The sequence below is a fragment of the Formica exsecta genome, unplaced genomic scaffold, assembly GCF_003651465.1.
Source record: "Formica exsecta isolate Colony F162 unplaced genomic scaffold, ASM365146v1 scaffold138, whole genome shotgun sequence".
NCBI lineage: Eukaryota > Metazoa > Arthropoda > Insecta > Hymenoptera > Formicidae > Formica > Formica exsecta.
Window position 1 is genome coordinate 247214 of NW_021848711.1, and position 21771 is coordinate 268984.

General features: G+C 34.4%; 1 protein-coding gene across 5 annotated transcripts; it reads right to left on the reverse strand.

Annotated features, from left to right (window-relative positions):
• Positions 1–1481: 1481 nt before the first annotated feature.
• Positions 1482–19768, reverse strand: LOC115246080 (max-binding protein MNT-like). 5 transcript variants are annotated; one of them, XM_029824672.1, is made up of 10 exons: positions 18669–19768; positions 14414–14917; positions 11311–11382; positions 7409–7787; positions 6097–6265; positions 5826–6009; positions 5296–5558; positions 4459–4957; positions 4149–4286; positions 1482–3998 (listed from the first exon to the last, which is right to left on the reverse strand). In XM_029824672.1, the coding sequence occupies exons 2-10, from the start codon at positions 14769–14771 to the stop codon at positions 3601–3603; spliced, it is 2460 nt and encodes an 819-aa protein (XP_029680532.1). In that variant the 5' UTR covers positions 14772–14917; positions 18669–19768; the 3' UTR covers positions 1482–3600. The 5 variants fall into 5 exon arrangements, with proteins under 5 accessions (XP_029680532.1, XP_029680533.1, XP_029680534.1 ...); XM_029824673.1 differs by lacking the exon at positions 18669–19768 and adding an exon at positions 17084–17375; XM_029824674.1 differs by lacking the exon at positions 18669–19768 and adding an exon at positions 13367–13487 and having other exon boundaries at positions 14414–14686.
• Between the last annotated feature and the right edge of the window lie 2003 nt (positions 19769–21771).

Below are 21771 nucleotides of genomic sequence, written 5' to 3' on the forward strand. Positions count from 1 at the left end.
ATCTCCTCTGCTTTCCCTCTCTCGTATTTATATACAATTTTTTGTCGTTTTATAGAATACTAGTATATGATAATTACCAGCATCTATCTACGCAATAAACGAGAATTAACAGTTGATGTTTTTCTTCTTAACCGCTACTGTGTGCTAATTAATCTTTTATTTATTTATATCACATTGTTCACATACACACACACGCGCGCGCGCGCGCGCACACGTATGTACAGATTATTCATATTCACGCTTAATGTTTTACTATTTTTAGTCTCCTTCCGTTGCAAATAATATTTCGGTCCATTTGGCGATTTCTTCTCACCAACAAATTATTTACATGAGGCTATTATTATATCGCTTATAGTTTCCGACAATGGTTTCAGTCGCAATCAAATAGCAGATATAAAATATTATTTTCGCGATATTTTCTGCTTAATTATATATTTTTTTAAATATTTCTAGTCATCTAGTCTCATTTCTCACACAATTTTGTTTTTTGCTCTATGTGCCACAGGGTATAACAATACGGCCATTTGTATTTATTGCACGACTTGAGATTTAATCGAATAAAAACGAAAATTTGTGTCAAAAATAATTCAACAAAATTTTATTGACTTATATGTTGAACTATATTTGAAAAACAATTTTTCATCTTTATTACAAATTGAAAATTTTCCTTTATTCTCAAATTCTAAAAAGTGATAAATATATCACACAATTCATGATACTTTTATATTTTAATTGAATTACATCGAAACGGTAAAATCATTAAATTTAAATAAAAAAAGCAAAAAAATAATTAAGATATAAATATCAAATAATGTAAGATTTAAAGAAAAAATCTATATACAATAAAAAAATTGTGCAAGCTATTGCCTGATAAAGTTTTGTTATGCTGAATTTCTCTGTCAGCAAAATTTTTTCTCTGCATAAGATATAGTGATATGTTAAATGGTAATTTAACATATTATTTATATAGCAATTTAACCAAAATATATATTACAGATGCGATTTCATAGCGCATTAAGATACGTATTTATATTTTTAATTCAAATCACTGTAATCATATGATATAAGATATAATGAAATAATTTAAAGAATATAAAATATATGTATCTTTCACCTTCATATGCAGATTTAAGAGATAATTCATTAATATACACAAATGAAAGCTGAGATATCCAAAGAGATAGTCAATAGTCACGCATGCAAAAATGTATGAAAGAAAATATCATTGCATCACATGTCGAATTACATCAAAAATATGCTTCATTATATAAACACTATGCACTTAGAATATCGAACATATATTATAAAATGGTTTGACATAATGTGTTGCTGAAACAAGCTCTTTATTTTACCGGTTATTATTAACGATCCTACTTGGAGAATAAACGAAAAGCGTAAAAGACAATTTTACAAGAATATATAAAGATTTTACATGCTTATAGAAAATAATAAAAGTGCAATAGGTGAATGAGTGGATGCAATTATTCCTACTTTCTTTCTTTTATTCTACTGGAGTCATTTTAAGTTATGCACCGATCCAATCGTGCATCAAATGCTTGTATAATAGGATGAAACATTATAATGCACACATATTTATAACAGAAGTAGTTTACGATAATGACGGCAACTTGAAATAAGCGTTTCTAAATCTTACCGTATAACAAAATCATCATGATGACTTTAATAAGTTATAATTACGCGCTTGTGAAAAGCGCAAAATAGTGATTTGTTCTGTATGTATATAGTATGTTATGTATATATATATATGTGTGTGTGTGTGTGTGTGTGTGTGTAATAAATATAGAAGAATAAATACTTAAGGTATTATTACAAATCTAAATTATTTTTTTTACCATTATTTTTAAATAATTTTCGCTTTTACTATCAGTATAACAAGAAAGATTCCATCTTGCGATTGAATTGTCGAAACTAAATAGACATCTCCATAAGGAGTACAATATCCATTCTCCACAGCCACCGTATAATAAATTTAAAAACACAAAATTCATCATAGTCCTCGATTTTCCATTTTTTTGATCAATAAATAATTAGTTAATCCAATTTGTTCTTTATTATCTTATAACATTTCTTGAAAAATTTTAATATTAATATTATTCTCGTTCTTTTATGATACTCTAAATGTATCATCAGTATCATTCTCTGTGTAGTATTTTTTTTTTCAATTTTTATCAATTTATAAGTCTCACAGAACAAGTACTTTAAAATTTACATAAAAAATAAAATTTATTTTATTGCGAATCAAAATATTGTTTTTTTCCATGCTATCTGTAGAAAAATATTTAGAAAAACATTTAGTATTTAAAAATAACAAACTGTTTAGAAAAAGAAAATCAATTGTCAAAGTAAGCATAATGAAAAAACTTTTGCTCGAGAACATGATAAAAAAAATTATTCATATAACATATATTACACGGAAATAGTTTGTCAAATTAAAATAGCATGATTGTTGCCACATACATACATATAACTGCACCGTTATTACTTTATATATATTTGTGTGTGTGTTTGTGTGTGTATCGTGATTTAAACGAGTAATACAATACATATTAGTATATAAACACATTTCAAATTGCTGTCCAGACTTCGTCAAATGTGCTATATCATATTGATCTACCGTTTGTCAATGTATAAATACATTCAATTTGAAATGTGTTATTTGCTAATTATCACACCACTGTCACCTCTGTTCTAACTCTTGCAATATTTTTCTAGAAAACAATCGAAGATTGTGATTTAGCTCCAATGGTCAGCGAATAACAGAGATCTTAAGCCAACTGTTAACGCTACTATCATATATTGATCAAATTGCAGTTTCTAGTACCTGCAACAACTGCAATCATATTGGATTATGATATTAAAAGCGAGAAATCATGTAAGCCATTTTTTGTACATCCAAATAAATTAGTCTTTTTGCACATCACCACTTGTGTTCAATAATATATAAATCTATATATCGAAAATATATCAAAAAATTTTTTCTTAGTTTTTCTACGATATAATAAATATATAATTTAATATATGTTTATATCATAAATCAATATGGAGACCAGGAGCTTTAAAAGCATTAATTTATCAACATGCTGTAATAAGCTTTCTTATTCTGGACACTTGGACTATGGCCATAAATTAGCCCTTTGAACTTTATTAAATTTATGTAATAATCTAATTTCCCTAATAAAACTAAGGTACTGTGTACAATATACATTGCATGAGTTGAGCAAGGTCTTTTTCTCACATTTTCTCAGTCGATTTCTTCTTGGGAAAAGCTCAAATCTTGAATTCAATTCTCATAGGACACAATTAAAATTTCAAAATGCAAGGCTATCTCAATATCAGGAATAGCACAATGGACAAAGGCTTTGTTTCGCTTAAGATTCTTTAATAATAATAATTGCCTCATTTTTTATGTAAATGGTCATAATTTTAGGTCACTTATTGTGTCACTAATTCGTCAATTTCAACAAATAACAAAAAATATATTTATTTTAGAACATAAAGACTCCGATTATTAAAAATTCCGACAATCCATATTTTGACATTCCAACACGATCAGATTAATTTCGTTTTTCCTTGATATCGTCAGACAGTCGAGTTCGAAGTTGACGGAGGTTGTGTACTGGAAGCCGTCGTCGACGGTAGCGTTGTCGTTGACGAACTCACCACGACAACAGGTTTCACTAAAGTTGTGGTGTTAAGGTACTGAGCATTCACGAGCGGCATCTGTCCTACGGACTTGAGGATCGGAGTGGTAATCATCTTCCCCGCTAGGCTAGACGGTGCTAGGATGTGAGCGGTCACCTGATTACCCTGAGAGACGACCGTCATCGGCGTGACGATCGGAGTCAAACCGGAAAGAGGCGTGTGCTGACCAACGATATGGGCTATACTTTCTGTGGTCGAAGCGTTCTGCATCATTGTCGAGCCTGATTTACCCGCAGTAGTTTGAAGCGACACTCCTGCATGACTTAAAGTTAATCCTGCAATCAAAAAATATAACAAACTTTTCAATTTGTGTCTTTTTTTTCTACTGTACTGTAACTACGACAGCAATTGTGTTTGCGAGAACAGAATGAATATTTCAAATGTAAATAGCTAGCACAGAGTTCACATATTGCATTGATACACACCATTTGCTGGAAGTATATTCAGTTCCGCACCACCGGGAAGTCTTGCTAATTCCGAGCCGTTGCCTCCGACCAGTGTTACGCCACTAACCATTTTATGTGTAGTCTGTGCGTCACCCGTTCTTATTCTCGTTTGAGTATCTGAGAAAATATTTTTATTTTAGAAATCCAAGAGCTTGTTTATTCCGTCTGCGTTACAGAGATCCTAAATAAACGTGAGAAAGATTTTTAAGCCATACGTCCAAAAAAAATATCGTGTGTAGATTTTTATGAAATTTGATTTTATTTAGATTAGATTTCTATAAAAACTTACTTGACACATTCAGCGCAGGAGAATGCGTGGCGAGGACCAATGGCCGGCCTTCGTTCCCCGAGTGCACGAATGTGACAGGTCTAACATCACTCGCGGACGATTGCATAGCCAAAGCCAGTGGCCTGTCATTATTGGACAGATTAGAGTGTACAAATGTTACTCTGTTATCATTGGCGGTGGACGAATGAACGACTAGTGCCACGGGCCTTGGCTCATTTCCAGTGTTTGATTGCACAGCGATCAGCGGCGGCCTAGATTGATCTGAGGAGTTTTGAACTGCCAATGTCAGTGATCTAGGTTCGTTATTGCCAGCGGTATGGGTGACCAAGAGCTGCCGTGTATCACTCGGTACCACCCTAAGCCCCGGTCCGATGTGCTGCAAAGTCGGCACAATAGTTGCAAGACCCTGACTCGTGTTCAACATTTGAGCGCTAATAGGTAGGTGTAGCTGATGCGACTGCTGCACTATACTAGCTGTGGATGATGTAGCGACTTTTTCCTGAAACAAAAATATCTTTTTTATCTATCTTAGCCTCTGTAACCTATCGTAATCTTTTTGTTGATAATAATTTGTAGCAGGTTCGGCAAGTTTTAATGTATATGCAAGCTCCAGTTTAATGGAAGAGTTCCCAGGAAAAGAAATAATATTATCAAAAAAAAAAATCATGTCACGAATTTTCAAAGCCGCTTTTAGTTTAGTCTATTAAGTGGCTCTGCAAATGCGTGGTAATTTACTTTAGCATCAAATTATTTTCAAATCGCAATATCTACGATTTGACCTTGGATATGATGCCAAAATAATTTTATCATTGTTGAATTAAAAAAGCTGAATAATACCTGTGGAGTAGAAATACTAGATGTAGGTGCTGCGCCAGGCATCGAATTCGCGGGCGGACTTTCTCTGGAACCTCGTGCAAGATTTATATCTTGTGTTTGACAAACGGCACCCGAATTTGCGGTTTGATTATGGATATTGGAAGTCGTACTGGTGGGTTGTAATGTTTGCGGTGAACTAGCTGTCGTCACGCTGTTCAGACTGCTCGTGCTACTATATCTTGTACCACCTCGTGGGAGTCCGGTAACATCAACTTCTACACTTTCTGAAATTTGCGAGAAAAGCATTTTATGAAACAAACAAGTTTTTTTTGGAAGAAAAAGTAAAAGCATTTGCTTTCATAAGATAAAGAAAGCTATACATATATGTTGTATATGTATATCTACATATATATATATTTTCTCTTAAACAAAATAAAAAAAATTAATTTAATGAAAGATTATAAATAAAATTGATAATATATATATCCCCCAAAAAACTTTGTCAAATTTCTGCATGTTTCTTATTATTTAACATTACAAATGTATCTTACCATTTTTGGCGATTGTCATGTCCGTTCCTGAGTTTTGTTCCAGCAGAAGAGAGTTGATGTCGATATGATCCCAAGTCGCGTTGAGTTCCTTCTTCAGTGCCATCAACTTTTGTTGAGCCGCGATTTTCTCTCTCGCGAGTCTTTCCATCTCGTGCTCATAATCTTGATCTTTCTTTGTCAATGCCTGCGAAATGATAAAAAAGAAAAATAATCTTTCTCTTTTGAAAATATGTTTATAAATTGTTCGTTCTAAGTAATATGTTTAATATACCCGTATATATTTGTTTGCCGCATGAAGAATAGAGAGATTCGAAGATTTCTTCTCATCTTGCGATGGTAGCTGCCTCTTCAAAATCTCAAAACATTCTTTGAGATGCGCCCTACGATTCTTCTCCAACTTATTGTGTACTTCCCTCGTACCAGATCGGATTACGCATGGTCTACGCAAGAAGATATAAATGATAAGAATATATGATTAAATAGAAATCAAAATTAACAAATTGTTTCCTTAACCTTTGATATAACCTGAATTTTTAAATTAATTGTAATTAGAAATAATGTATATATAATTTTCTGCTTATAATTAGATTTGTTGATGTTAAATTGATAAATATTTCTCGATCTTTTTCACATATAATATAAAATGTTGTTATGTAATAACACTAAGTATTTGGAAAAGATATAATTAATACAATAACGCGCAATAACATTGTACATTTAGCAACATTTAAATTAATATGCATTAATCTCGAAAATAAGAACATAATAAAATGTAAATGAAATTAAGATAAATATAATTCACTAACTTTGGAATTTTTGTTACAGAATATCAAATATTTCACGCTAAAAATTGGCTGCAGATAATGTACATTGTAATTGCATTTTGGAGTAAAAGAAAAAATAATCTATCATGCTCGTTTTGATTAAACTGAATATAATTCCGTGGACTCTTTCACAATTCCTTGCGGGAAGGAAATCATTATACAAACAATCTTCTAAGAAGTTATAGTATTGTTATCACGATATCTGCAATTATAATTTCTCGCTCTCTGATGCAATCATGGAGCAACCTGAGTAACGTCACACGTTATCGCTGCGCGACAAGTGACATAGTACACGTGCCATTCACCTTGCACACGTGCACAGCGTAAATAGGTATAGCGGTCTGTGTAGCGTTGGCGACGGTGGTGCTTGTGCAGGGAGATGAAGCGAGAATGTGAAGCAACAGGCTAACATATCGATTTACAATGGAATGTGTGTTAGTGTGCATATAAATATGTGTCCGTCATAAAAACATTATTACCGCATATATTAAATAAATTTAAACATAAAAAAGATAGGGGTAAATATAATGAGATAAAGATATAATGTAACAAATAAACAGAATAATAAGTAAGACATTATTTACTCGACAATAATGTAAAATTAAGATTACTTTTATTACTAAAAGAAAATTGCTATGTCACAGAAGTCTGTAACCTCGGAGTTACAAAGATAAATCTAAAAAAATTTGAAGAATGCAAGAAAAGAAATAAAGATAGAGAAATAAAAAAATATTATAGAAAAATTAAACACAATCTTACCCACTCCGATGTTTCTTATTATCGTGGTTCGTTTCGACATCGACAACGAGGTTGCCCACACTTTGCTGAGATTGATTCGGATTATGATTCTCCACATAATGGTTATGTGTGTTATGGTGTTCATTGTGATTGTGATGCGGCTGCTGCTGTTGCTGCTGCTGCTGTTGTTGTTGTTGTTGTTGTTGCAACTGTTGCGAGTGATGATGATGATGATGGTGATGGTGATGATGATGATGATGAGAGGTGGAGTGAAGCGCAGTCAGTTGAACAGAATTCGATCCAGTTGATAACGGCACGGAGGCACGAGTACTAGAGACTACAGAATTCTCTCGTGATGCAATCGATTGATTCGTCCTGTTGTTTTCCAAAGGTTCCTCCTCTGTAACATCGTCAAAATTATTTGACTTAGACACATAAATCATTAAAAATTATAATTTAAAAATTTACTTTCAAATCTTATCTTCAAAATTCATATTTTAAAAGAATAAATTTGAAAGAAACTTTTTGTTATTAAGTATGCCTAAAAATCATGGTGCATCACAATGGAACACTCGCGCATGCACAAATCATTCGTCAAAATTATTTAACATTAAAAAGGTTGCATTCGGAAACATTACCCTGAGGGTAGAGCCGAGTGAATCATAGTGAGAGCAGGGTACGAATAGTTTCCGAACGGAGTTCCAGAATTATTTGTTATAAGTCAGAGAAAGCTAAAGACATAAATTATGTACTGGCGAAGATAATCAACCAATGAATGATCCCCAGAGATTTTCTTCATCAGTTTTGTCATCATAAATAAAGTATATTTCAGAAATTTTCAAGTATGTAAATTGATGTCACAATTGATTTTTTTTCAAAATCAAGGTAAAATGTTTCCACATAAATAATGTATAACTAGCGATTAAAATTTGTTCAAGTCACGTATATAAATCTTCTAACAAACATTGGATCTATGAAATAATTAAAGGAAAAATTTAACATGGAGAGTACGAAGAGAAAAACCTCAGATGATAGGATTTATGCTACAATGTATCACTCCTTGAAAGATAAAATTTTAATAGAACGGCATTTATTTTGTTTATGAAATAATTTAACACTGAGAGTCAATAAATAAACTTGATTTCATAGGAAAATCTTATTTTAAATAAATAATGTTCAACTATCCGTCGTATAATCTATACATATCTATATTCCTATGTTATTATTATTATGGCAATATTATCTTTAGTTTTTAAACAAGTTATTGATACTATATAATATTAAAAACGCGCAATTTTGGACGCACACGAAAAGGAACTCTTACCGAGCAGATAATGCCGTATCCACTTTTTTTTCGGCGGAGGTGACATCCAATCGTTGCTACGTCGTAGCACTTCTCCGCTGTTAACAATGTCGATTATACCAACAACTCGCGTTGGTGTCAGCGGCAGACTATTCGCATCCATTAGACTGCTCACGATGTTATTGGTCTTGCCGACAATGCCGATGTCGATGATAGGATTGCGCGCATTCAGACTCGCGTGCATTTGCATTATCGGCGACATAATTCCTTCTGATACCAGAAGAACCATCTTTTTCAAGAATCACTGATCGAAACACATGCGACCGAGATTTCCGCTTATTGTTAGTTTCCTTTCATTTCAAGAGAATCAATCGACTGTACATCGTATTCACTATATATATATATATATATATATCATCAACATCGATGTCGCGAACGCAACAGCATCATATCATCAGATGGTTAAATTTCGCGACGACCTCGTTCATCCCATTCTCCGGAAATGCTTCTCGGAAAGAACCGCCGTAGATTTCTCGATGAACATTTTATCCATGATAAACTCGATTGTCGTATTAACATTCGTGCATCTTACATGTATTTTAAATGAAGCAGTATTAGAAAAGCAATTTGATAATTACAAAAAGAAATTTTCTAGCGAGAAAGAATTTTCGTTTTTTGCTGTGACAATGAAAAATAGATAGTATTTCATTACACTTTACGTCACTTGCTATTCTCACGAGATACAGTTGAATTTTCACCTTGTGCGTCTCTTCACTCCTATATTCGTTATAGAGACCCTTAAAGAAGGGTCTATAACTCTAAGTCTTTCTCTTGAGGTTCTTGTTATTGTAATATATATATTTGCAAAAACGCAATTCGGTGAATTGCGTATGCGCGCCAGCCGATCAGCTGATCTTGACCTCGTTTTGGATAGTGATAGCAACTGATCGAACGATCGCGATAATTGATCAAATGAACGACAGCAACACCGGACGAAACTCGTACTGCGTAAGTCGCGAGTACTGACTGAAATCTGAACTTAAATGCCACCACCTCCGATCTGAGGTGACGTCCCCGAGCCTCCCCCATCTGGCTAGACTGCGGTGGTGGTGGTAGTGACGGCGCGGTAGTGGCAGTAGTGACACAACTCCTCTTCAGTCTCTTCTGCACATTTCTATCTTTATGGGAACTGCTTTCAGTCACCATTCAGCAGGCACTGATCGAAACACATGCGACCGAGATTTCCGCTTATTGTTAGTTTCCTTTCATTTCAAGAGAATCAATCGACTGTACATCGTATTCACTATATATATATATATATCATCAACATCGATGTCGCGAACGCAACAGCATCATATCATCAGATGGTTAAATTTCGCGACGACCTCGTTCATCCCATTCTCCGGAAATGCTTCTCGGAAAGAACCGCCGTAGATTTCTCGATGAACATTTTATCCATGATAAACTCGATTGTCGTATTAACATTCGTGCATCTTACATGTATTTTAAATGAAGCAGTATTAGAAAAGCAATTTGATAATTACAAAAAGAAATTTTCTAGCGAGAAAGAATTTTCGTTTTTCGCTGACAATGAAAAATAGATAGTATTTCATTACACTTTACGTCACTTGCTATTCTCACGAGATACAGTTGAATTTTCACCTTGTGCGTCTCTTCACTCCTATATTCGTTATAGAGACCCTTAAAGAAGGGTCTATAACTCTAAGTCTTTCTCTTGAGGTTCTTGTTATTGTAATATATATGATATTTGCAAAAACGCAATTCGGTGAATTGCTAATGCGCGCCAGCCGATCAGCTGATCTTGACCTCGTTTTGGATAGTGATAGCAACTGATCGAACGATCGCGATAATTGATCAAATGAACGACAGCAACACCGGACGAAACTCGTACTGCGTAAGTCGCGAGTACTGACTGAAATCTGAACTTAAATGCCACCACCTCCGATCTGAGGTGACGTCCCCGAGCCTCCCCCATCTGGCTAGACTGCGGTGGTGGTGGTAGTGACGGCGCGGTAGTGGCAGTAGTGACACAACTCCTCTTCAGTCTCTTCTGCACATTTCTATCTTTATGGGAACTGCTTTCAGTCACCATTCAGCAGTATTATTCTGCTCAAATTGCATGAAGGGTTTTTGTTTCGTAGTGACGCAATATTTTAATCGGTTCTATCAGGAATAATATAGCGATATCCAAAGAATATTCGAGAAGAAGAATATTCGTATCTCTCTTCCTGAATGGCAAATTTTCAATCTTTTATATGTCGGTTATATGGATTATATGTCGATGTTGATGCAAAATAATATTCACATTATAAAAAATATATCTTGCAATTGTCGCAATTGTATCGTATATTATTTTCGTGATAGCATATATGCATAATGCATATAGCTTCTATCACAGACCTATAACAATTGATATCTGGAGATCTATATATATATATATATATATATATATATATATATATATATATATATATATATATCTGCATTATATTACGCCGCTGCTAATATTATTTAGATTAATAACAATGTACGTATACATGCGCGCGCTACACACACACATACACGCATACCATGGGCACATAAATAAATATGAACTCACCATCAATAATCAGCATCTTCTCCTCACAAAAGAGATCATCTGGCTCTGTGCGTTCTTTTTTAAATTTAGCACCTGCGAACACAGAAATCAATTATTTGTTAAATATATTATAAACTTTATCAATTCATATTTTATCAACAGCAAATATGTGTAAAAATATAGATAGCATGTTTTCACATAGATATCTCTTTATCTCATATTCTCTATTATATCTATCCTAAATTTTTTCGGGCACACCGTAAAGCCAGGTTTTTAAATAAATCCGCTGAATAATAAAGAATGGAAATTTGAAATATGTACATCCTCATGTGCTATGCCGGTTGGAATAGATTAGGTTGGGTTAATATTTCTCCCAGAATACACACACACAATTCGCAGCAAGTGATAGCCGTAGCTACGGCGTGGGGGATGACCATACGAACGCGTGTAGAAACACAAGGATGGGGAGAAACTCGCCGGAGCAGCTCCATCCTTACTTCAATCCGCTTACCCAGTGCCCCTCTCCAAACGCGAAAAGAACCGGCAACATTGCAGATTGATTACTACGCCACGCGGCCAGTCGCGCGTGGTAGGGATTTAGCCGGGGACAACGCGCATGCGCACTTCAGCGGCTGATTTGATCCCGTATACATGTGTGTGTATTCATTGGTCGTTGCCGACTATACTCCGCGTGCTATACACGTGTTCGATCTTCTTGAGGGAATCGTTATATGAACTTTATATAAAACTATATATACCTTCGCTTAATTGTTTTATAACGTAAAAAAAATTATTATTATTATGTAACGATATTTTCCCTATTGCTATTTAGATCGCAATCATACACTCCGATTGTCTCACCGCTCATCATATAAAATTAATGTTATCAGATCTGCGATACGCTGCGATATAGTGTTTACCTTGCGTCTAATAGCTAGCGTATGCGGCGTAAGATACGAGGAATGATAGTCATGTTATGACTTTTATGACATAGAGTGGAATTGCATCCTTTACTCGCGTATAAGATAAATAGATTTAAATGATAGTTTATCACACATTTCCCGTTATATCAGGTATAATCACGTACTGGATTGTGGATGGTATAGCACCCCGTACTCCGATAACAGATCAAATATACAAAGATAGAAAGTAAATTATAGCGTTGCTTAAAGCTTAAATTATCCATATTATAATCGAGATTATGCGTGCGAGTAACACTCGAAGATTTTTCCATTTCGCGAAAGTTCCTACTTACATATACACAATATATTATGCACCATATAAATAGCACATAAAATAGGAATATCATTCATAAAGCTTACTTTCTATACCTTTTGTGTTAATCCTTCATTAAAAAAATAATTGTTTATACATATATACAATAATGTTATTAAAAGATGACAGATAGAGAGAGGAAGAGAGAGGGGAGAGAAAGAGAGAGAGAGAGAGAGAGAGGAGAGGAAAAGGGTGAGAAAGCGAGAAGGGAAGGAGAAAGAGGGTAGAAGCGGAGGGGAGAGAAAAAGGAACAGAGTTGGGGAAAAGAAAAGAGAGAGAGGGGCGAATAAAAGAGGGGAAAAGAGAGCAGGAGAAAGAGAGATGGGGAATGACATCGGCTGCGCGCGAAAGTAGATGGCGCGCTCGTGAATGAAATGCGAGTGACCGCTGCGCCGTAGTTTCTAGAGTCAGTGACCGGGTTTCCTCCATCTTCTATCCTCGTTCACATGTCTGACACACGTGCGCGATACCCGGATTTGTTACCATTACCATAGCAGTATCAGGATTGCCACTTAAATCTCTCCTATCTCTTTCGTTTTCGCATCGCTTTAAATTTTTCATTCCTATAACCGTAACGATTTCACTCCTTTGTATTATATTTTGAAAAAAATTTTACGATAACTCTAGAATGGAAGACAGAAAACACGAGAAATCAAGATGAGTTGGCTCTTGAGAATCTAAGATAGATGTTCGTCTCAAAATATATATAATAATAAATGGCAATCAAGAAGATAGTGTCTTCATTATTTTCTCTTCAAGCGTTCGCCATGATTGAGAAACACTGTCACAAGGTAAATCATACCTAATTTGGAAGCGGTGAACGCGTTGATCATCGCATATGACTGCGCGTGCCAGTGCTTCTCAATCCAGGTAGGCATGATTATTGACAGCATAGCGTTATTGCTTCCCTCAAGCTCATCATTCTGTGATACATAGAGGCAATCACAAATGTTTTTATTACTTCATTTAACATAATAGAACTGACATTATTTTGATATTACGGCGGTAATAAAATCTATAATTGTAAAATTTCGAGTAAAAGCATTTCACGAAAAAAAAAAAAAAAAAATATTGTCCAATGAGAGATTTAAATATTATATTTGTCAAGAGAAGGGCATTGCGTTATTAATTATCAGCTAATCACTCGCAATATCGACAAGATTATTGCATAATGTACAGAACATGCAAGCAATTATTGCGCTTGATAATATAACGACACGATAGAAACACGATGTATGACACGTGTCTATTATCGTCTATGCTTACGAGAAAAAGCGTAGTATATTAAAAAAGATTAAATTATATGGCTGAATTGATATATATATAGGATACTGCAAAAAATCGTAAGGAATTGCAAAAATATTCTAGACGTTGTTCTTCTTCTTTTTTTAATTGTTATATATAAGTAATGTCTTAAGAAAAAGAATATTTGTAAAAATACAACATATATCAGATATATATATATATATATAATATTCCAAAACTTGATATAAGGTTATTTTTAGAATACCTTACTTTTTTATGAAAATTATAGGCTAAGGATATCATAAAATAATGTACATGGGTGCTATTTATAAAGAAAAATCTTTTCGCATTAAATATACGTCTGCCTGATATTAATGTGAACGTAAAATATTGATGTTTGTAATTTTAGTACGACAATCTTATTCGCGTCACGAGGCAAGATAAAAGAAAGCAAGGTAAGAGAAGATAAAGCTAGATAAAGTAAGGTAAAGCAAGGCAAGGTAAGGTAAGGTAAGGTAACGCAACGCAATACAATACCGCTGCATGTCTCTCTGTCTTACAACGATTCATAAAAGGTTGCCGAGGACCGGCGCGTGGTACTCACCACGTGGCTCAGAAGAGGCGTAAGTGTGGTTAGAGTGGGGCGGCGCGGACACAAACGAGTGCTGCTCGGAAGAGGAGGAGGAGGAGGAAGTACTCGCAAGACGCTCCCGCTTCTTCTCCTCCTGCTCGACATAATAGGCCGCCTGCAGCAACGTTTCCAGACTCATTCTGTGGCCTATGTGCTGTTCCCTCGCAACGGACGTGGAGGGGGAAGGGACGCGATGATTGTTGTAGTGGTGGTGCTGCTGCTCGTGGTGGTGGTGGTTCTGGTGGTGGTGGTGACGGTACTGCTGCTGTTGCGCCGGCTCTCTGTGCTGCTCGCAAACGTTTTCCGAATGATCGTGCTGATTCCGCCGCATCGAACCGCCGGCGTTACGGCGGCCGCCGACGCCGCAGCCGCCGCCGGTTCCAGACGCCGGCGATGAATTGGCAAGACTAAGTCGCAAACCCGGCCCACTCTGATTTCACCCCTCTCTTTCTGTCGCTGTCCGCCGCGTCTGACAATCTGCGTGCGAGAAAAAAATTAATTGTTAGTAAATAATAAGTTTGCACTTTTATTAATAGATTCAGCTAAAAGCAACGATTTCAAATGGCGTCTGATAACCTTATATATACACAAAGGGTACAATAAAATATTTAGTCGAGTGCGAGAACTTTTCAAAGGCGAGAAATAGAAAAAAAAAAAAAAAAAAAAAAAAAAAAAAAAAAAAAAAAAAAAAAAAAAAAAAAAAAAAAAAAAAAAAAAAAAAAAAAAAAAAAAAAAAAAAAAAAAAAAAAAAAAAAAAAAAAAAAAAAAAAAAAAAAAAAAAAAAAAAAAAAAAAAAAAAAAAAAAAAAAAAAAAAAAAAAAAAAAAAAAAAAAAAAAAAAAAAAAAAAAAAAAAAAAAAAAAAAAAAAAAAAAAAAAAAAAAAAAAAAAAAAAAAAAAAAAAAAAAAAAAAAAAAAAAAAAAAAAAAAAAAAAAAAAAAAAAAAAAAAAAAAAAAAAAAAAAAAAAAAAAAAAAAAAAAAAAAAAAAAAAAAAAAAAAAAAAAAAAAAAAAAAAAAAAAAAAAAAAAAAAAAAAAAAAAAAAAAAAAAAAAAAAAAAAAAAAAAAAAAAAAAAAAAAAAAAAAAAAAAAAAAAAAAAAAAAAAAAAAAAAAAAAAAAAAAAAAAAAAAAAAAAAAAAAAAAAAAAAAAAAAAAAAAAAAAAAAAAAAAAAAAAAAAAAAAAAAAAAAAAAAAAAAAAAAAAAAAAAAAAAAAAAAAAAAAAAAAAAAAAAAAAAAAAAAAAAAAAAAAAAAAAAAAAAAAAAAAAAAAAAAAAAAAAAAAAAAAAAAAAAAAAAAAAAAAAAAAAAAAAAAAAAAAAAAAAAAAAAAAAAAAAAAAAAAAAAAAAAAAAAAAAAAAAAAAAAAAAAAAAAAAAAAAAAAAAAAAAAAAAAAAAAAAAAAAAAAAAAAAAAAAAAAAAAAAAAAAAAAAAAAAAAAAAAAAAAAAAAAAAAAAAAAAAAAAAAAAAAAAAAATAGAAAAAAAAAAAAAAAAAGAAAAAGAAAAATAAAGTCAAGAAACTCACGATATCTTCCTCCTTATCAGGTTTGAAAATATAAATTGAAGAGAGAACCGCGCACATTATTTAAAATTAAACTATCGAGATTATTTAGAAAATGTCATGAAAGTCACGATGTCGGTGTGTCTACGAGGGTACGTCACGTGACGTATATACGTGACGTAACGCAGTCGCGCGGGAAGCATTTCTATCCCCACCTCGGCCGCCCACTCGTGCCGCTCTTGCAACAGTGAACAGGCGGAACGCGCCGCGCAAGCGCACAGCGATATACGGCGCGTTTTTTTTTTACAGCATGGAATGGCAGCACGCATCTCAAGTTTGCGTTGCTGGAATCGAGCGGACAAGCTCAAAAAAGGCGAGAATGTTTTGATGCAACTGCAACTCGCGAAAAACGTATATTGAATGAGGTGTGAGAAAATCTCTTTTCAAACGCGTTGTACATCCATTTCTGATAAATTATCGCATAATCCAAGGATTGTAAATTTTGCGATTCGATCGATTAATAGAAGCATTTTGCTTCGGAATAATGCATGAGCTTGATACACCGACCGATCGAAAATTGACAATTCATACGATCACGTAAACATGGGATGGCGTTTTCACAAATTGCGTTATTCACCCACCGTGTGGCGAAAAAAAAAAAAAAAAAGATCATCGGTGACATATCTCATTACGTGGCATTTGCGTGTGTAAAAGCGGTCACGAGAATATATACGATCACAGTGTGTCGGCGCATAAAATCATGTAATTCGCGCTAGAAAAATAACGAGAAAGGAGAGAAAATGAAAATTTATTTTGATCCGAGAGCGCATTATTCTTATCCGGGTAGCAAAAGTAAATATTTGTAATAGTAGTAGTCTTATCAAGGCAACAAAATTTCCTACAAAACAAAAATAGATATAATGTGTGAATAAAATAATTTAATTTTGCTACATTTTAATCCCCGATAAGATTCTAAAAATATATGCATTTAAAACATTACAAGTTAAAATATATTTAAAAAAAAATAGCAAACACATCAGAAAGGAGAAAAAGTAAAAAAGAAAAGCTGTCAAATCGTTGTAATAAAAACGCAACGAAATGAGGCTTCGAGGCTTGGCTGTGTTGATTTGGAAAGCAGTTATATACCTCGCCGGATGAAATCGCGAAAGCGTACGACATCGACGACGTGCGGTCGCATTCGCATTCTCCGCGGGAGACGCGCGGGCTTGGCACGAGAAAATTGTGGAGGGAACGGACAAGCGGGCTCGGCCGCTCGCGACAGGATAGTCCGCAGCAATTAATCAGCAGCGGAGACGGTGGTCATCGTCGTCGTCGTCGTCGACGGTAGGAGAGAAGGCGCACATGCGGATAGCTCGTGTAGCGCGCGCGCCTTCGCGAAAAGTCAAGAAAGCGTGCCACCGTGAGCCGCGTGAGGTCCGAAACTGACAAAGCGACACGCACGTTAGAGCAAAAAAAAAAAAAAATCGGTGACATATCTCATTACGTGGCATTTGCGTGTGTAAAAACGGTCACGAGAATATATATATACGATCACAGTGTGTCGGCGCATAAAATCATGTAATTCGCGCTAGAAAAATAACGAGAAAGGAGAGAAAATGAAAATTTATTTTGATCCGAGAGCGCATTATTCTTATCCGGGTATATATAGCAAAAGTAAATATTTGTAATAGTAGTAGTCTTATCAAGGCAACAAAATTTCCTACAAAACAAAAATAGATATAATGTGTGAATAAAATAATTTAATTTTGCTACATTTTAATCCCCGATAAGATTCTAAAAATATATGCATTTAAAACATTACAAGTTAAAATATATTTAAAAAAAAATAGCAAACACATCAGAAAGGAGAAAAAGTAAAAAAGAAAAGCTGTCAAATCGTTGTAATAAAAACGCAACGAAATGAGGCTTCGAGGCTTGGCTGTGTTGATTTGGAAAGCAGTTATATACCTCGCCGGATGAAATCGCGAAAGCGTACGACATCGACGACGTGCGGTCGCATTCGCATTCTCCGCGGGAGACGCGCGGGCTTGGCACGAGAAAATTGTGGAGGGAACGGACAAGCGGGCTCGGCCGCTCGCGACAGGATAGTCCGCAGCAATTAATCAGCAGCGGAGACGGTGGTCATCGTCGTCGTCGTCGTCGACGGTAGGAGAGAAGGCGCACATGCGGATAGCTCGTGTAGCGCGCGCGCCTTCGCGAAAAGTCAAGAAAGCGTGCCACCGTGAGCCGCGTGAGGTCCGAAACTGACAAAGCGACACGCACGTTAGAGCGGTCGACGACGCACGCAGCGCCGGCCAATCATGACTCTCGCGGTCCGTGACGTCATTGGCTACACGCCGTATCATTGGCCGGCTCTATTATGGCACAGAAAACACGCCACGCAATCATCTCCGTACGCATGTTAATTAAATAGATGCTAGTAACGGAAGAAATAATGGTCCATTAAAGTTCGCCTACTTCTCTTTCTTTCTCTCCATCTCGCTCTCTTTTAGTATTTCTTTCTTTTTTTTTTTTTGCGCTCTATCTCTTCCGTGCGCGCGCGCGCGCGCGCTTCCTCCCTCTTTCCTCATCCCTGTCGCTCTTTCTCTCAAACGGGCGTGGTAGTTTGAAAAAGAGAGAAAGGTATAGACGGAGATAAATAGAGAGACGGGAAGAGAATAGAAAGAGAAAAGACAAGGTATAAGAAGACTGTATCTCCGCCAAAACTTACGTGTTAAATACGTATCCCGATGCACGATGCAGTTTCGTGATCCACACACTGGCCAGATATAACTATATAGCGGCGAGTGGGCAATATCCTTGCTCTTTCTTTCCCCACTTTCAAAGTCACTCACTCTCTTTTCTTACTCGCCTGGCCCCCGAGCACGTTTTCGCGTATTGTCATCCAGGAGCGCGCGTGATTCGCTTGGGATGAAATCGAATGGAGAGAGCAGCTGACGACGTCGCGATGCAACGCCAAGAGAAATGCCCGCAATCACGTCCGCGCGACGAACCGACCGTTTCGGAGCGCGCGGCGAAACGCGGGTTATAACCTGATCGATCTGGCGCGTGGCGGTGGCATTTTACAAGTGCTGAAAACCACTGCGCATCAAACTGCCATGCTTGCTCGGCCACGATTCACGTGTCCGGGCACCGTATCGCAGGCCAATAGTCGCGCGGTTCGTGACGTCATCTGGCTGTATCGACGAATGAGCGCGGCCCATGTGACGCAGCAGTCCCGCTGGGCGTGTAAGACGAGTATCGCGGAACTCCAACTCCTGCTTTTCGGTCGCTCGGTCTCGCTCGGCCGTCGTCGTCATGTATATAGTCACATGGTAGACTCGCACATTCTGCGATTGTCCTTCTCCGTCGCGTTTTCTTCCTCGCGAGCGCGAATATGTCATACGCGCGAGAGACGCTTTACCGTGGATGTCTCTACATATTTTATAACGCGCGATCCGGAGACGTACGGATATATATACGTGGAATGTGAGAGAATAGCGCGCACGGATCAGACACCCGGCTCGCCCGGGCAAACACTCACGCTCTGATCATAGTGGTGGCGGCGGCGTCACCCTCCGCCACCTTTTGTCACGTTCCTTCTCTGTCACATGGATCACTGCATGAGCGTGAGCGCGCGCGCTGTTGCCGTTTCTACTTGCCGGACGGAGGACGGAGCACGGAGCTACGCTCTATTGTTTACTTTCGCCGGTGCTTTCGCGGGCGCGCGTGCGTGTCAATGCATGTCCACGAGGTCGTCAGATGCAACCTCCGGCCACCTCTGGTTACCAAAAATATATTTTTGGCACGAACCTTTTTCTTCTTTTGCAAAAAGGATTTTTATATTAATTATTTGTTTATGATTTTAGGGGCAAGTTTAATCAAGAAAAAAAGTTGACTTAAAAATCTTGCAAAAAAAAAAAAAACGTTAGGAAATATGAATAAATATATATTTAAAAGGCAAAAAAATAATCATCTTTTATATATAATTATAGATATTTATATTTGATGTGATGTATGGGAGATTTTCTTTCCCCCAGCAAAGTGACTAATTATTCGAAATAAATTTTTGTAAGACAATCAAATGTGAAAGTAGAATTAAATTATGATTTTTTTTTTTAAACAGGGATAAATAAATATACTTGATTTAAAATATATATTCTTTCATTTACATAGTCTTCAGTCTTATTAATTTTAATATATATATATACATCTAGAATATATGTATAGACATATACTCTCTTGTATGCCCCAGAAGATATTGGAATATTACATTACTGCACATAAAATTCTGGATAAATTATATATTCAGTATACAATTCAATATATGACACATGCATCTAATTGGATATATCAATTAATGCTTATTGTAAGAAAAAAAGCCTTGATATATTGCATTTATTAAATTTTATTATTTTCTAGTTTTATATACAACTCATAATTAATTTTTTTTAGAAATATTTTTATTATTTGTCAGACTATAAATATATATATTATATATATATATATATCTTTATCTATTATTATCTATAATTTATAATTATTTATGTGCAAAATTATTGTCACTAAATTATTACATCATACAAGCACACTGTTAAAAACAAACAATAATACATTTTTTGAACATTTATATATTAATGAAGATGACATATTTATACTGTTATACTATGCATGTGTGTGGATATATATATATCCACACATATACAATATAACAGTATAAGAATGTATAGTCTTTATTAATATATTCACACAAGTATATGCAATATAATTAAAAATATCAAACATATAGGATATAAGCATCTTTAACAAGAACAACAAGTTTCTTTTCTTAAATGGTAATACAAATAATAACTTTCATATGTAGTTTGAATTATACATTTTTTAACATTTATCCAATTATATTAGATAGAAGGATATAATATGTAGAAATATATATATGTATGTATTCTTTCGCCGGAAATTCGTTATTAAATTGACACTTTAGCCAGACTCGCGGTTTTTAATATTAAGGATGCGAAAGACCGTGGTAAGTATTACCAGCAGATTGTAATCTCTGTCGATAATCTATTGAATAGTTAAGGTTCAGTCCTTGTTCGTAGGTATCAACTTTGATTCGATATTTAATTAATCTTCTGATTGTTTGTTTGTCTCTCTCTCTCTTTCCTTCTATATATATATATATATATCTTTCTAATATAGTCAGACAGTGATAAAAATTCGATTCTTTAACTTTCTTTATATCCATAATAAAATAAATACAAATAAAATGTAATTAAACAAATACTCAATATGCATTAAAATATAGATTTTTATAATAAATCTTATTTGACTTATGTATCAGTTTTTTATAGAAATATATTTTATATAATATACATGGTTTAGAACGAATTTATTTGTACAAAAATTGTGACTAGATTTTGCATAAAGTAATATATGAAAATTGATCTAAGAATTAAATCTACATTGTATAACAAATATGTTATAAAACACTATAATAATTTGAACAACCATATCTTTTTCATTATTAAATATTAAGAGTATTACTATTTTGATTAGGACAAAATAAAAAATTTTTCAAGAATTTTCAACAAAAGTTATCTTATTGCATTGTCAAATATGGTGATATATATATTATCACACTGAATCAAGCTTTTAGCATGTTTATAAAAATATTATTAAAAAATATTTTTTTGCATTGTTCTACATTTAGATGTGCATAGAAATACATTCCTTGCAATTTAAATTTTAGTTATGTTGATTGATTACATTATAACCGATAATATATATATATATATATATATATATATATATATATTTATTAGCACAATAGAAGT

Bases quoted from the DNA above. Each gene is read 5' to 3' on its own strand.
- LOC115246080 (XM_029824672.1), bottom strand. From the start codon at position 14,771: ATGCGGCGGAATCAGCACGATCATTCGGAAAACGTTTGCGAGCAGCAC. The intron at 11,383-14,413 runs GTGAGTACCACG...CTGTGTTCGCAG, and splicing joins CGCCTCTTCTGAGCCACGTG to GTGCTAAATTTAAAAAAGAA. The intron at 7,788-11,310 runs GTGAGTTCATAT...ACGATGTTACAG, and splicing joins GAAGATGCTGATTATTGATG to AGGAGGAACCTTTGGAAAAC.